Source organism: Pseudophryne corroboree, chromosome 2, assembly GCF_028390025.1.
Source record: "Pseudophryne corroboree isolate aPseCor3 chromosome 2, aPseCor3.hap2, whole genome shotgun sequence".
In the NCBI taxonomy this organism is placed as follows: Eukaryota; Metazoa; Chordata; class Amphibia; order Anura; family Myobatrachidae; genus Pseudophryne; species Pseudophryne corroboree.
In genome coordinates, this window is record NC_086445.1 from 224,837,888 (window position 1) to 224,851,191 (window position 13,304).

General features: G+C 44.0%; 1 protein-coding gene across 2 annotated transcripts in view; it reads left to right on the forward strand.

The window, feature by feature from the left end:
- Positions 1-13,304, forward strand: part of STAC3 (SH3 and cysteine rich domain 3) — a 261,936-nt gene that overhangs the window by 99,434 nt on the left and 149,198 nt on the right. For both annotated transcript variants that reach the window (XM_063952423.1, XM_063952422.1), the window contains exon 2: positions 9,332-9,596. In XM_063952423.1, the coding sequence (XP_063808493.1) occupies positions 9,341-9,596 (256 nt within the window). In that variant the 5' untranslated portion in view covers positions 9,332-9,340. The remainder of the gene's footprint in view (positions 1-9,331; positions 9,597-13,304) is intronic.

Genomic DNA, 13,304 nt, shown 5'->3' on the forward strand with positions numbered 1-13,304 from the left:
AGTGGGCGGCACAAACACGTGGCCCATCTAGGAGTGGCCCTGCAGTGGCAGACAGGATGGCAGTTTTAAAAACAAGGGTGGTAATTCAGATCTGATAGTAGATGTGCTAAATTTAGCACATCTACGATCAGTTTCTCAGACATACCCGGGGAAGCCCAGCACAGGGCTAGTCCACCCTGCATGTCAGGCTCTGCCCCCCCCCCCCCCCCCCGCACAGGTGCAAAAGCATCGCATGGCGGCGATGGCAGTACCCCTGAACTTATACAGCAGGTAGGCAACACCCCTGGACTTATACAGCATAGGCAGCACCCCTGGAGAATTACACAGGGCAGCAGACAGGCAGCAGCACCCCTGGACTTAAACGGCAGTAGGGCAGCACCCCATGACTGATAGGGTAGAGAGGTAGCACCCCATATAGGGCAACACCCTTGGAATGATATGGCAGACAAAGAAAAGACGTGCAAGATGGAATTGTCCTTGGGCCCTTCCACCCACCCTTATGTTGTATAAACAGGACATGCACACTTTAACAAACCAATCATTTCAGCGACAGGGTCTACCACACACCTGTGGCTGAAATGATTGGTTTGTTTGGGACCCCACCAAAAAAGAAGCAATTAATATCTCATTGCACAAACTGGCTCTACAAAGGCAAGATGTCGTCCTCATCCTCCAATTCCTCACCCCCTTCAGTGTTTACATCCTCATCCTCACAGAGTATTAATTCATCCCCGCTGGAATCCACCATCACAGGTCCCTGTGTACTGTCTGGAGGCAATTGCTGGTAAAGGTCTTTCGGAGGAATTTATAATTCATTTGATGAACATCATCTACACCACATTTTGTGGAAGTAACCTCCTACGCCGATCGCTGACAAGGTTACTGGCTGCACTAAACACTCTTTCAGAGTACACACTGGCAACTTAGATAAAATAAAGCCTGTTTGTGCAAGGGCCTCCAAATTGCCTTTTTCCTGCCAGTATACATACGGACTGTCTGACATGCCTACTTGGATGCTGTCACCGATATAATCCTCCACCATTCTTTCAACGGTGACAGCATCATATGCAGTGACAGTAGACATGTAAGTAATTGTTTTTAGCTCCTTCAGTCCGGACCAGATGTCAAAACTTGCTCCTGACTGCCCTGCGTCAGGAAATGTTATTCTTTTCCTCGCAGCCCCAGTTGCAGTTTAAAATGTAGGAGGAGCTGTTGTCATGTCACGTTCCGCTTGAACTGACAATTTTCTCACCAGCAGGTCTTTGCATCTCTGCAGATTTGTGTCCGCTGGAAAGAGAAATACAACGTAGGCTTTAAACCTAGGATTAAGCACGGTGGCCAAAATGTAATGATCTGATTTCAACAGATTAACCATCCTTGAATCCTGGCAAAGCAAATGAAGGGCTCCATCCATAAGTCCTACATACTTAGCGGAATCGCTATGTTTTAGCTCCTCCTTCAATTTCTCCAGCTGCTTCTGCAAATGCCTGATGAGGGGAATGACCGGACTCAGGCTGGCAGTGTCTGAACTGACTTCACGTGTGGCAAGTTCGAAGGGTTGGAGAACCTTGCACAAGATGGAAATCATTCTCCACTGCGCTTGAGTCAGGTGTATTCCCCCTCCTTTGCCTATATCGTAGGCAGATGTATAGGCTTGAATGGCATTTTACTGCTCCTCCATCCTCTGAAGCATATAGAGGGTTGAATTCCACCTTGTTACTACCTCTTGCTTCAGGTGATGGCAGGACAGGTTCAGGAGTGTTTGCTGGTGCTCCAGCCTTCGGTACGCAGTCGATGAATGTCGAAAGTGGGCCACAAATTTTCGGGCCACTGACAGCATCTCCTGCACACCCCTGTCATATTTAAAAAAATTCTGCACCACCAAATTCATTGTGAGAGCAAAACATGGGACGTGCTGGAATTTGCCCAGATGTAATGCACGCACAATATTGGTGGCGTTGTCCGATATCACAAATCCCCAGGAGAGTCTAAGAGGGGTAAGTCATTGTGTGATGATGTCCCTTAGTTTCTGTAAGAGGTTGTCAGCGGTGTGCCTCTTACAGAAACCGGTAATACACAGCGTAGCCTGCCTAGGAATAAGTTGTCATTTGTGAGATGCTGCTGCTGTTGTTGCTGCGGAAGGCAATACATCTACCCAGTGGGGTGTCACAGTCACTTAGTCCTTAGTTTGCTCTGCTCCACTTGTCCGTGGTACACAGTACTTACCATGTACAACCGCATTTTTGAGGACACTGAGGACACTTTTCTTAATGTCCCTTTACACAGTCTGGGAATCGCTTGCCTAGTGTAGTGGAGTCTAGATGGGATTTGGTACCAGGGACACAGTACATGCATCAACTGTCTAAATCCCACTGCTCTAATAACAGATACCAGACGGACGCACATCTAACATCAGCATAGTTATCGCCTCAGTAATCCGCTTTGCAACAGGGTGACTGCTGTAATACTTCATCTTCCTCGCAATTGACTGCTGGACAGTCAATTGCTTAGTTAAAGTAGTACAAGTGTTCTTCCGACTTTCTCTATGGGATAATGATCGACTCCCAGCAGCAACAACAGCAGCGGCAGCAGTAGGCGTAGCACTCAAGAATCCTCCGGAGGAATCCCGGATAGGAGAGGACTCGTCAGTCATGACAGTGACATGGCCTGCAGGACTACTTCTGATCCTGACTGAGGAGGAAATTGAAAATTTGGTAGTTAGTAGTGTGGCTTGCAGGAGGTTGGATACAACAGGAAAAAGGGATTTAGGTGTCACTGGACTGCTTACGCTTTTACCCAAAGTTTCTGAACTTGACATTGACTTATGATAAATGCGCAGCAGGTGACGTATAAGGGAGGATGTTCCTAGGTGGTTATCATACTTATTATGGATTGACAAAGGCAACACATGGCTTGACACTTGTTGTCTGGATTTATGGAGAAATAATTCCACACCGAAAAAGGTGGATTTTTTTGGTATTTTGTCTAGGCATGACAATGGGCTTTTTCATCCCATGGCCAACAATTGTCTCCACTGGTGCCTTATTCAAACAAACCACATCACAATCAGAATCCTCATCATCAACGTCCTCCTCAGCGCCAGCTACACCAATATCCTCCTCATCCTGGTGTACTTCTACAGTGACATCCTCAATATCAGCAACTGGACTGGCTGTGCTCCTCCCAGCACTTGCAGCAGGCATGCAAATGGTGGTAGAAGCCTCCTCTTCCCATACAGTGTTGGGAAAGCCAGGACTAGACTTCGCAACCACGGACACACTTGGACTTTCCTTGGAGATTTGTGATATCTCTGAGTCTGAAAGCACAGTTGTTTTTTCCTGTGCTTTAACAAGCTTTATTTTTTTAAAATTTTTCGAGAGGGAGGAGGGTTTCCATCTTCATGAGAAGCTGAACCACCAGTCATGGACATAGTCCAAGGCCTTATCCTTTTCTTGCCACTTCTTGTCATGAATGGCATATTGCCAATTTTACATTTCTCATCAGATAATTTCTTTTTCTTTTTTTGGTTATTAATTTTTGCTTCTTGCATTTGACATGCCCACTATGACATTGGGCATTGGTTTTAGCAGACGACGTTGATGGAATTGCATCGTCAATGTCATGACTGGTGGCAGCAGCTTCAGCACTAGTACTAGGAAGTGGTTCTTGATCTTTCACTATTTTTTCCTCAAATTTTTTGTTCTTCATTTCACGGGACAACGCCCCTTTATTTTTACAGCACACAGGACAAGGCCACAGCGCCCCATTATTTTTACACCACACAGAACAGTGCCCCTTTATTTTTACAAGACAGGGCCACAGTGCCCCTTTAATTTTACAGCACACAGAACAAATCCCCTTTATTTTTACAGCACACAGAACAGTGCTCCTTTTTTTTTACAGCACCCTTTTATTTTTATAGCACACAGGACAGGGCCACAGCGCCCCTTTATTTTTACAGCACACAGGACAGCACCCCTGTACAGCACAGGACTGCAGCACCCCTGTACAATACAGGACAGCAGCACCCCTAACAGCACAGGACAGCACCCCTGTACAGCAAAGGACAGCAGCACCCCTAATAGCACAGGACACCACCCCAGAACAGCACAGGACAGCAGCACCCCTGTACGTCACTACCCACAGAGAGACAGAGGTCTGTTTGCCTCACTCTCCAAGCCCGGAGTCAAAATGGCAGTGACACGCGGCTCCTTATATGGAGTCCAAAACTCGCGAGAATCCTACAGTGGGATGATGAAGTTTTGCCTCGATCTGGGATCCGAGCCTGGGGGGAAGTCCCGTGCGGACACGGATAGTGAAGTCGGGGGTGTGTGTGTGTGTGGGGGGGGGGGTACTAAGCACACTAAGATTTGTGTGACCCATACATTTGAAAATAACCTTTGTTTCTGCTGGATAAATGCTCTACAGGACTCTAAGGAGTGTGACACAGTAGCCTGAGTCTATTATTGTGCAAGTAAAATGCATGTCAAATGCTTTACTGTACATTTGACATCCATTTGTTATTAGCAAAATACCATTATTGGTCCCTGTAGACTCTTCCAGCAAGAGCCGAATGCTGCAGGATAATGTTATGCAGCAGTACCTGGCTCCTGTCACTGTAGAGGAGGGATGGTTGACTATATATATATATATATATATATATATATATATTACATTTTAAAAAACATTTTTTGGGGGGGTTGTCGATTTTTGCCTTTAGTAAATCTTCAATTTGCAAAATCAACCAAAAATCTGTAGAAATACACAAAATTTACCTTTACTAAATATAACCCTAAGTGATGTTTTCACCTCTCTCTATCAGTGTTTCCACTCAAATCTTGACACGTGACTGGCTCTTTTGGGGGATGTACTTTGAACTTTTAACAACACTACCAGGCCTGTCCAATACACTAAAATTTGTCCAGTTCATATTGTATGCTATATTATACCCCTAGTTCACGGGTAGTATTCATGTGACCGGCGGTCAGCAGACCGACAGTCACATGACCTCCCCCAAAATCCCGCCCCCTCACTATCTCGACGGTCAGCATGCCGACCTAGAGGGACTATTTCTACTCGTGGGTGTCCACGACACCCATAGAGTGGAAATAGAACCCATGGCGACCGCAGGTCGCCACCGAGCCTGCAGCGTGGCAAACGCAGCGAGCCCACAAGGTACTTGCTGCACTCGCCCCTCCACGCCAGTATGCTGCCGGAATCCCAGTGTCGGTATGCTGACCGGCGGTTAGGAGACCATCGGTCAGCCATACCACACCCCTAGTTCACTATACTGTATATAACACTGTGCTCCCACTTCACATTATATGATCTTTGCTGGAAATTTCTTGATCTTTACTCCTTTGGATGTATACTTGTATATTTTAGAAAAGTCTTAAATAACTAAATCAGGGGTCAGGGAACTTTTTTACCTTTTACCCCAAAACATATTTAGATATGCCAACATTACCCCCTTGATTTGAAAGGAAGGAAATCATATATTATTGTGCATACACTGTATACTGGTTATCACTGTTTATATGGCATTTCTGAGATACCGTGTATGTATATATATATGTATGTATATATATATATATATATATATATATATCCTAAAAATCAAAGTGAAAAAGGCGCCTCCTAGTGCAGTATTGATAGTATAATCAACCTCCACCAGTATCAAACACCCTATAAGTTGGAGGTGTACCGTATTAAGTGGTCTTATAACCACCTTTATGCAGCATTTAGAGATCCAAATTCTCTCCCGGTTCTGACAGTTATCTCCCGGATGTAATGGTCACTTAGGTTTCTAAAGCTTCAACTCGCAAAATCATCCAAATGCAAAAGATGAGAAGCTGAAAAGACCATAGTGTAATAAAATTTAAAAAACATTTATTTTGACATTACACAAAGTAGCAATTGCCCGTACCATAAAAAAGTTTTAAAACAGCTTATCTGATAGCAAGTATCTTAGTCCATCGGTCTGTCACTCCTCAGGAAGTCCTGCAGTATAGAGACGGACGAAACGCGTTTTATGTTACGGGCAATTGCTACTTTGTGTAATGTCAAAATAAATGTTTTTTTTTAATTTTATTACACTATGGTCTTTTTCCTTTTCATCTTTTGCATTTGGATGATTTTGCGAGTTGAAGTTTTAGAAACCTAAGTGACCATTACATCCGGGAGATAACTGTCAGAAGCGGGGAGAATTTGGATCTCTAAACGCTGCATAAAGGTGGTTATAAGACCACTTAATACGGTACACCTCCAACTTATAGGGTGTTTGATACTGGTGGAGGTTGATTATACTATCAATATTGCACTAGGAGGCGTCTTTTTCACTATGTTTTTTAGAATCTATGAAGACCTGTTTGAACAGCGGGTCGTTTGGAAAATAGGCAGCCACCCCGGAAAGCACAGGGGAAGTGCCCTGAATAAAATGAAGATATAAACTGTATAAACTACTAGAGGAAGGTTCATTGTGCGCCAAATATCACCCCCTGATCAATATATATATATATAATATATAAATATATATATATATATATACACACATATTTATTTTATTATTTTCGCCAATTATTTTTTGGCAATGAATGTGTTAATTAACACTTTCTCCCCCAAAACACCAGAAAGAATGTAAGAAAGATGGATGCGGGGGGAAGGGGACACACACACACACACGACTTTTAGGAGACAGATGGTCACATCCTCATCTCAGTAATGTCAGTGGGAATTTCCCACTGTTATGTGGGCCACTGTCTGATCCTGCGGAACTCCGTCAGCGGTCTGCCACAGAACACTTCAAGTTCTGTGTGTGGGTTGGCAGGCCGTGGGTGGGATGACAGGACAGCGCAGGATGGGTGGGCGTGAGGGAGCGCGGTGTGATGACCTACGTCACACCGCGGCGGGGAACACAGCACAGGGCGGGCAGGAGCACAGTGCAGGGCGGGCAGGAGGGAGTGCGGTGTGACATCAGCACGTCACATCGCAAGCTGGCCGGTGCTGGATGGGGCTGTGTCTCGGTGGCGTGACCGTCCAAGACCCCCAGGAATTTAATTTTTACCCCATTTGGGGTAATTTACCCGTTCCCTGACCACTGAACTAAATGCTGGAAATTTTCTAGGTATATATATATATATATATATATATATATATATATATATATAGGCAATGGAATAATAATGAGCTCTTTTGATGTTATACTCACTCAACACTTAAGTTGCCCGCAATTGATTTATCCCCTATGCCACATGCTGGAACGCACTTGGCAATAATCATCAACCCACTGGGGAGAGTTCACTTCTGGTTGTCTGTCATAATGCAGTTTTCTGTCATAGTTCAACCCCTTCTGTTCCTAATATCTTGACCCTAAAGGGAATATCTTTGTCCAAGGTGCACGTGGCGCACAGAAGACACTGTCCCAGAGCTGGTCTCTTCCATATCTAAGATTTTCACTCTAATAGCAATCCATCAACATTAACTATAAGTTTTATGTAGCCCATACACTTGTGAGATATCAGGTACAATCCTTCGATTTCGACCGCATCTGTGAGAGAAATCGAAGGATTGTATGCACATTTAAGGTACTTTGCGATGCGATGCGCGGGCACGCCGGTCGAATCTCACGTCTCAGGATAGTATATGCTGCACTTAATATTTATCGCATCGTAGTGCGATTGCATGTGTTTTTAAAAACACATGCAAGATATCACACTGCGATGCGCAATGGGCACCCGTCGAGAGCAGCCAGACGCCGCTCCCACTCGGCAGTGACATGCCCATCACGTGATTACCATGCGATCTATCGCATGGTAATCACTTTGGCAGTACAAGTGCGATTTCATCGCACCTGAACTGCCGGTGCGATGCCCCGCGATGTCGCGTCACGGGGTATCGCACAAGTGTATGGGCACCATAACAATTCTACTTATCTGAGTTATCTCCACTTGAAACCACCAGAATGAGTCTCCCTTCCAGTGGATACCGAACCTGCTGCCCAATCTGTTCCACATAGCAACTGTCACTGATAACCTACAGTATTACATAATTCAAGTGCTTTCTCTGCTGGAGACTCCCCTACTGCACATGTTGTCTCTCTCACCTCTCTGCACTCACTGCTGCAAACTGTTGTCCTCTGTTTCTGCTAGGGATGGGAATTCAAAGATGAAAAATCACAACCATGGGGTAAATAATTATTTAGCAATTAAACTATGACTGGATTACACTACGCTTGGGCCTAATTCAGATCCCAAAGGATGTGTGGCACATAGCACAAAGTATCGATGTTCAGTACTTTGTGCCAGACCCATACTGCGCATGTGCAGTACAGGTCCTGCGTCGTTGGATGCACTATGGCTGCAGATGCCAGGATATTGACAGTCTCCACCCGTTCGGGGGTGGGGAGGGGTTGGCAGAGAGCTCTGTTTCCCAAAACAGAGGTGTGTGGACTCTGTTTTGTGAGAGTGCCAATGACTGTATCTCTGAAAAATGACAGTTAAGAGCTGATTGGCTGGTACTTTATCTCTTTCCACTTTATCTCTCTCAAATGTTTAGTACATTTGTCTCGTATTCATTAACATATTTAGCTAGAGTTCTTAATCCATAATATTATCTGCTCATTATGATTACTTGCTACTAATAGACAATTGTTTGATTGGTACTTTTCAAAACTGTAAACCACAAATTTAAGATTAGATGAGAGCTGTTTAAGCTTAAGGCTATATAAGAGTTCTTAGTTTGTTTGTTTTTTAAATTGGTTTAGAAATTATCATCGGTTACCAGGTAAATTAGGCTTGCTTTTTCTTGTTGTTGTTATTGGTCAGGATTGTTGATCCTGACAGCCATCTTGCCGGGTGGTGTTTGTCACTCCCTCCCTTTTTCGTTTCTCTACATTTTACTAACTCTTCGTTTTATAAAATCCAGTAGGCATGAAGGTGCTACAAACCAGCAGCCACGTAGGGTGTAAGAAGCTATTGTGAGGCACATACCCTTTGAAGGATGGCTAGTACCTCTGCATGAGGACTTTGGGCGCCTGTCACTGCGGACACGCTCGTACTATGCTGTAGTATGAAGTTGTGAGTTTTTGCAGCTCAGCTTACATTTGCCACAGGGATCGTATCAGTGGCCTCCTAATTTACTTTAAAATCATATCTGGCTGGAACTGTTTGTAGCATTCTTCTTTGCCTCCCAAATTAAGTAAATCTCAGGGTCATTCCTTTAATAATAACATTATTAAAAAGCATATTAAATATGTTATGTGAGATACTGGCAGATCTTTATTGTATCTCACATGCTGTAGCTTTTAAATGTTATCTGTAATTATCTGTTTCAGGTTCGGGAAATGTTCAAGAAGAAGCAGAAGGCAGAAAGTGAATCCGAGGCCCCTAGTCCAGAGACTCAGCCAAATGGAGAGCTGCCCAATTCAGGGCCTATTATCTACTACATCTATGAGTCAGAAGAGGAGGAAGAGGAAGATGATAAGAAAGATGAACCTCCACCAGAACCCCCTCGTCCTGTTAATGACAAGCCCCATAAATTTAAGGATCATTACCTGAAGAAGCCCAAGTTCTGCGATGTGTGTGCCAGAATGATTGTTTGTAGGTTATTCTTGATGATCTTTTCAGTTTGTGGTAGAATGACTCCCAGTGACTGGCAGAAAAAGACATCCACTGTCTTCTCTGTGATAAGAGCACACACATTTTCAATAGTTCTCAATTCTATGGGATTTTTTTACAGTTATCAAGGCATTTATTAGGCATCCCTCCTTTTCAGTTCTAGTGTGCCATTTCATATAACTGAGTTAAAACAAAATTTAACCACATGCATTTAAAACCAAAATGGCTTCAATTTGTGGTCTATGTGGTGACAAAATCTCTCACCACCACAAAGTATGTTTTATCTGTTATCCGGACTATAGATCTACACTAAAAAGGTCTACAGTCAATAGGTCTACCACTAATTGTCGATATGCATTAGGTTGACAGGGTCAAAAGGTCGACATGTAAAAGGTAGACAGTTCAAAAGGTCTACAGGGTCCAATGTTAGACAGGGTCAAAAGGTTGACATGATAAAGGTCGACACATATGGTAGACACAAGTTTTTTCATTTTCCCCCCATTTTTTCCCCAACTTTTTCATACTTTACCATCCACGTGGACTACGATTGGGAATAGTAACTTGTGCTGAGAGCAGCGGTAGCAGAGAGAGGCACCTTGCCCGAAGCATGGCGAGCCATGTGAGGGGACGTGGTACACTGATGGGGCTTGTTTGTGGCAGAAAAGTCACAGACACCCCCCAACAATTGTGTCTTTTTTGTTTCTACCATTTCCATGTCGACCTTCTGACCCTGTTGACCTAATGCATGTCTACTATTAGTGGTAGACCTATTGACGGTAGTGCAGAGCCGGATTAAGGGGGGTGCGCTGGGGGTAAGTACCCCTGGGCCCCACGCTGTGAGAGGGCCCCCCGCTACCCGCCGCAGATTGGATCTCTATTACCGATCTGCGGTGCTGCGCTTACCTCTGACAGCTATCAAGCAGCCGCCAGCGCTGCAGAGTTGTACAGGGCAGCCGAGCCGAACGAAGGCTCAGCTGTCCAATGATAAGTGAAGCTGCAGCCTGCGGCTCCATGACTGGTTGGAGCGCAGGCTGCAGGGAAGAAGGAGGCGGGATCCCAGGCATGCGGCACGGGTGGAGGTGGTTGTACCCTGCAGAGGAGAGAAAGGAACGTGCTCTCCTCCTCTTCTGTGTGCGCTTCATTCGTCGCAGCCTTCACTTACCATCAGCACAGTAAGACAGGCTGCATTAACTTTTTGTTTATTAGATGGGAATTTAAAGCTATTGTTCTGGGTTTTCTATCTATCTATCTATCTATCTATCTATCTATCTATCTATCTATCTATCTATCTATGTGTATATATAATATATGTATATATATATATATACAGTATATATATATATATATATATATATACACACACACACACACACACACACACACACACACACACACACACACACACATATCTATATCTACATGCACCAACATTTTGGGGCTCGCATGCCCCTTCTTCTAGGTGACACACGTGCCCTGAAATGTCTATGAATTTTTACATGTATTCATCATAAACCTGCCTTTCACAAGTCTCCAGAGTGCCGCATTGGGGGATCCGCTATTATATACACTCTTTACTGAGGGTACCGGAGCACCCATGTGATCAAGTGCCAGTCTGAGTGGTCTTTGTTGTATGTATGTGTATATATATATATATATATATATATATATATATATATATATATTTATAGAATAACATTTTAGACCCCTTTTTTTTTAAGTAGCCCGGGCCCCCCGAAGCCATAATCCGGCTCTGCGGTAGTGTAGATCTAATCCACACCCGTTTTATCTAGATGGAATGGAATTGTTCTAAATCACAGTTTCTCAAACTCGGTCCTCAGGACCCCACACAGTGCATGATTTGCAGGTAACCCAGCAGGTGCACAGGTGTATTAATTACTCACTGACACATTGTAAAAGGTCCACAGATGGAGCTAATTATTTCACTGGTGATTCTGTGAGGAGATCTACAAAACATGCACTATGTGGGGTCCTGAGGACCGAGTTTGAGAACCACTATTCTAAATGGTTAATCCTGTACACTGATTTGTCTGTGTATGTGATCATTAGCTGAAAGGACACACTGTACATTTTGCTATCTACTCTGTCCCTCTGAATTACTGAATACATGATCCCATCACTTGACAATTGGTGCACTCTAGGCATTAACTGCTGTGTAACTATTTAAGAATATCTTAAAACATGATATCCTGTTTCCGGCACACTTTAGTTAAAGGAATCTAGTGCATGGAAATGTGTGGAAATTGTGATGGGATAAGCTAAACGGTAGCTGACTTAAGGCCAATCAAAATTGTCTACTCTCCCTGCATATCCTGGAGATTTGTAAATGTTACTTATTCCCCATGGCATCCCGGGAGAGCAGGTCACCCCCTCCTCTCCTCCCCTCCCACACACACATATCGTGCCCACTTCCTCATTATATGGTCATGGTGGCATGAAGGCTACCGCCTTCTAGCAGTAGACATCACCTTGCTTCCAACTCTTCACTGGGACAGGGCTTCTCGCAAGTACTGTCCTGACACCTGAAGAATGATCATTTGATAATTACAGGCAAAAATATTTATTTTTGCTGTGTGATTATGAGTAATGTCATTACATCAAAACCACGGTATCTAATTTATCATCTTGTGATTCAGGCTGTACATAACTTGTCATTCAATACTTTTAATGCATTATAAACATGCTTTTAGAGGACAAACTATAATTTTACTGCAGCAGATAATTTTCCATAAAGAAATAGTAACCTACAGATGTAGCTATCCTCATTGTTGCTGCACTTTGTATATATATGTGCATGCTTAGCAGCAATGACTGGGAGCGAGCAGCTGTGACCATTCACACATGCGATCGCACATTGCAAAGTCTATGGGCCATTGGTGCAAATATACGCACGCACCCATGTATGCTGCAAACTAGGTTGCAAATGGTTGCAGCTGCAATGCAACTGGATACATCTGTACCTCTGATTTTGGAGAAGATTGCCACAGTACTTCTCCTGGGAGTATATTTACTATTCATTGGTTAGTCAAAGCTGCCAATCATCAGTGTCTTTTTTTGAGCATTCGTTTTAAAATGTCTATAGGAATGTGTGCTATACGAGGCCTGGTTTAGGACTCATTCCTGTTGCCGTTTTAAAACTATCCGTCACAGAACCTGTTTTTTGGCGACTTTGACAAACCGACAGATAGTATATTTACCCACTGGGGACAGCTTTACTAACCCAAGGTTTGTCAAAGTAGATGATTTGACCAGTAAATTTAAAGTGGTAACAGAAATAAACAGTAACCCTAGCTTGTTTTGGGTCTAATTCAGACCTGATAGCTGCTGTGCGTTTTTGCAGAGGTCTGCGATCAGATAGCCATCGCCCATAGAGAGTGAAAACCCGCCCCGTACATGCGAATGCAAGTGTACGCCGTGCTAACACTTCGCCAGACAACGGACATCTACAAATCCGATCGCAACTCACTCACCATCCAATGATTTTTACAGTCTGTGCGTTGCCCAGGACTTACTCCTACAGTACTAAAGAATCAGGCTGATCGGGGCTGGAGCTGACATCACACACCCTCCCAGAAAGTGATTGGGATCGCATACGTTTTCCCTGACACTCCCAGAAAATGTCCAGTTACCACCTCCAAACGTCCGCTTCCTGTCAATCACCTTGCGAACGCC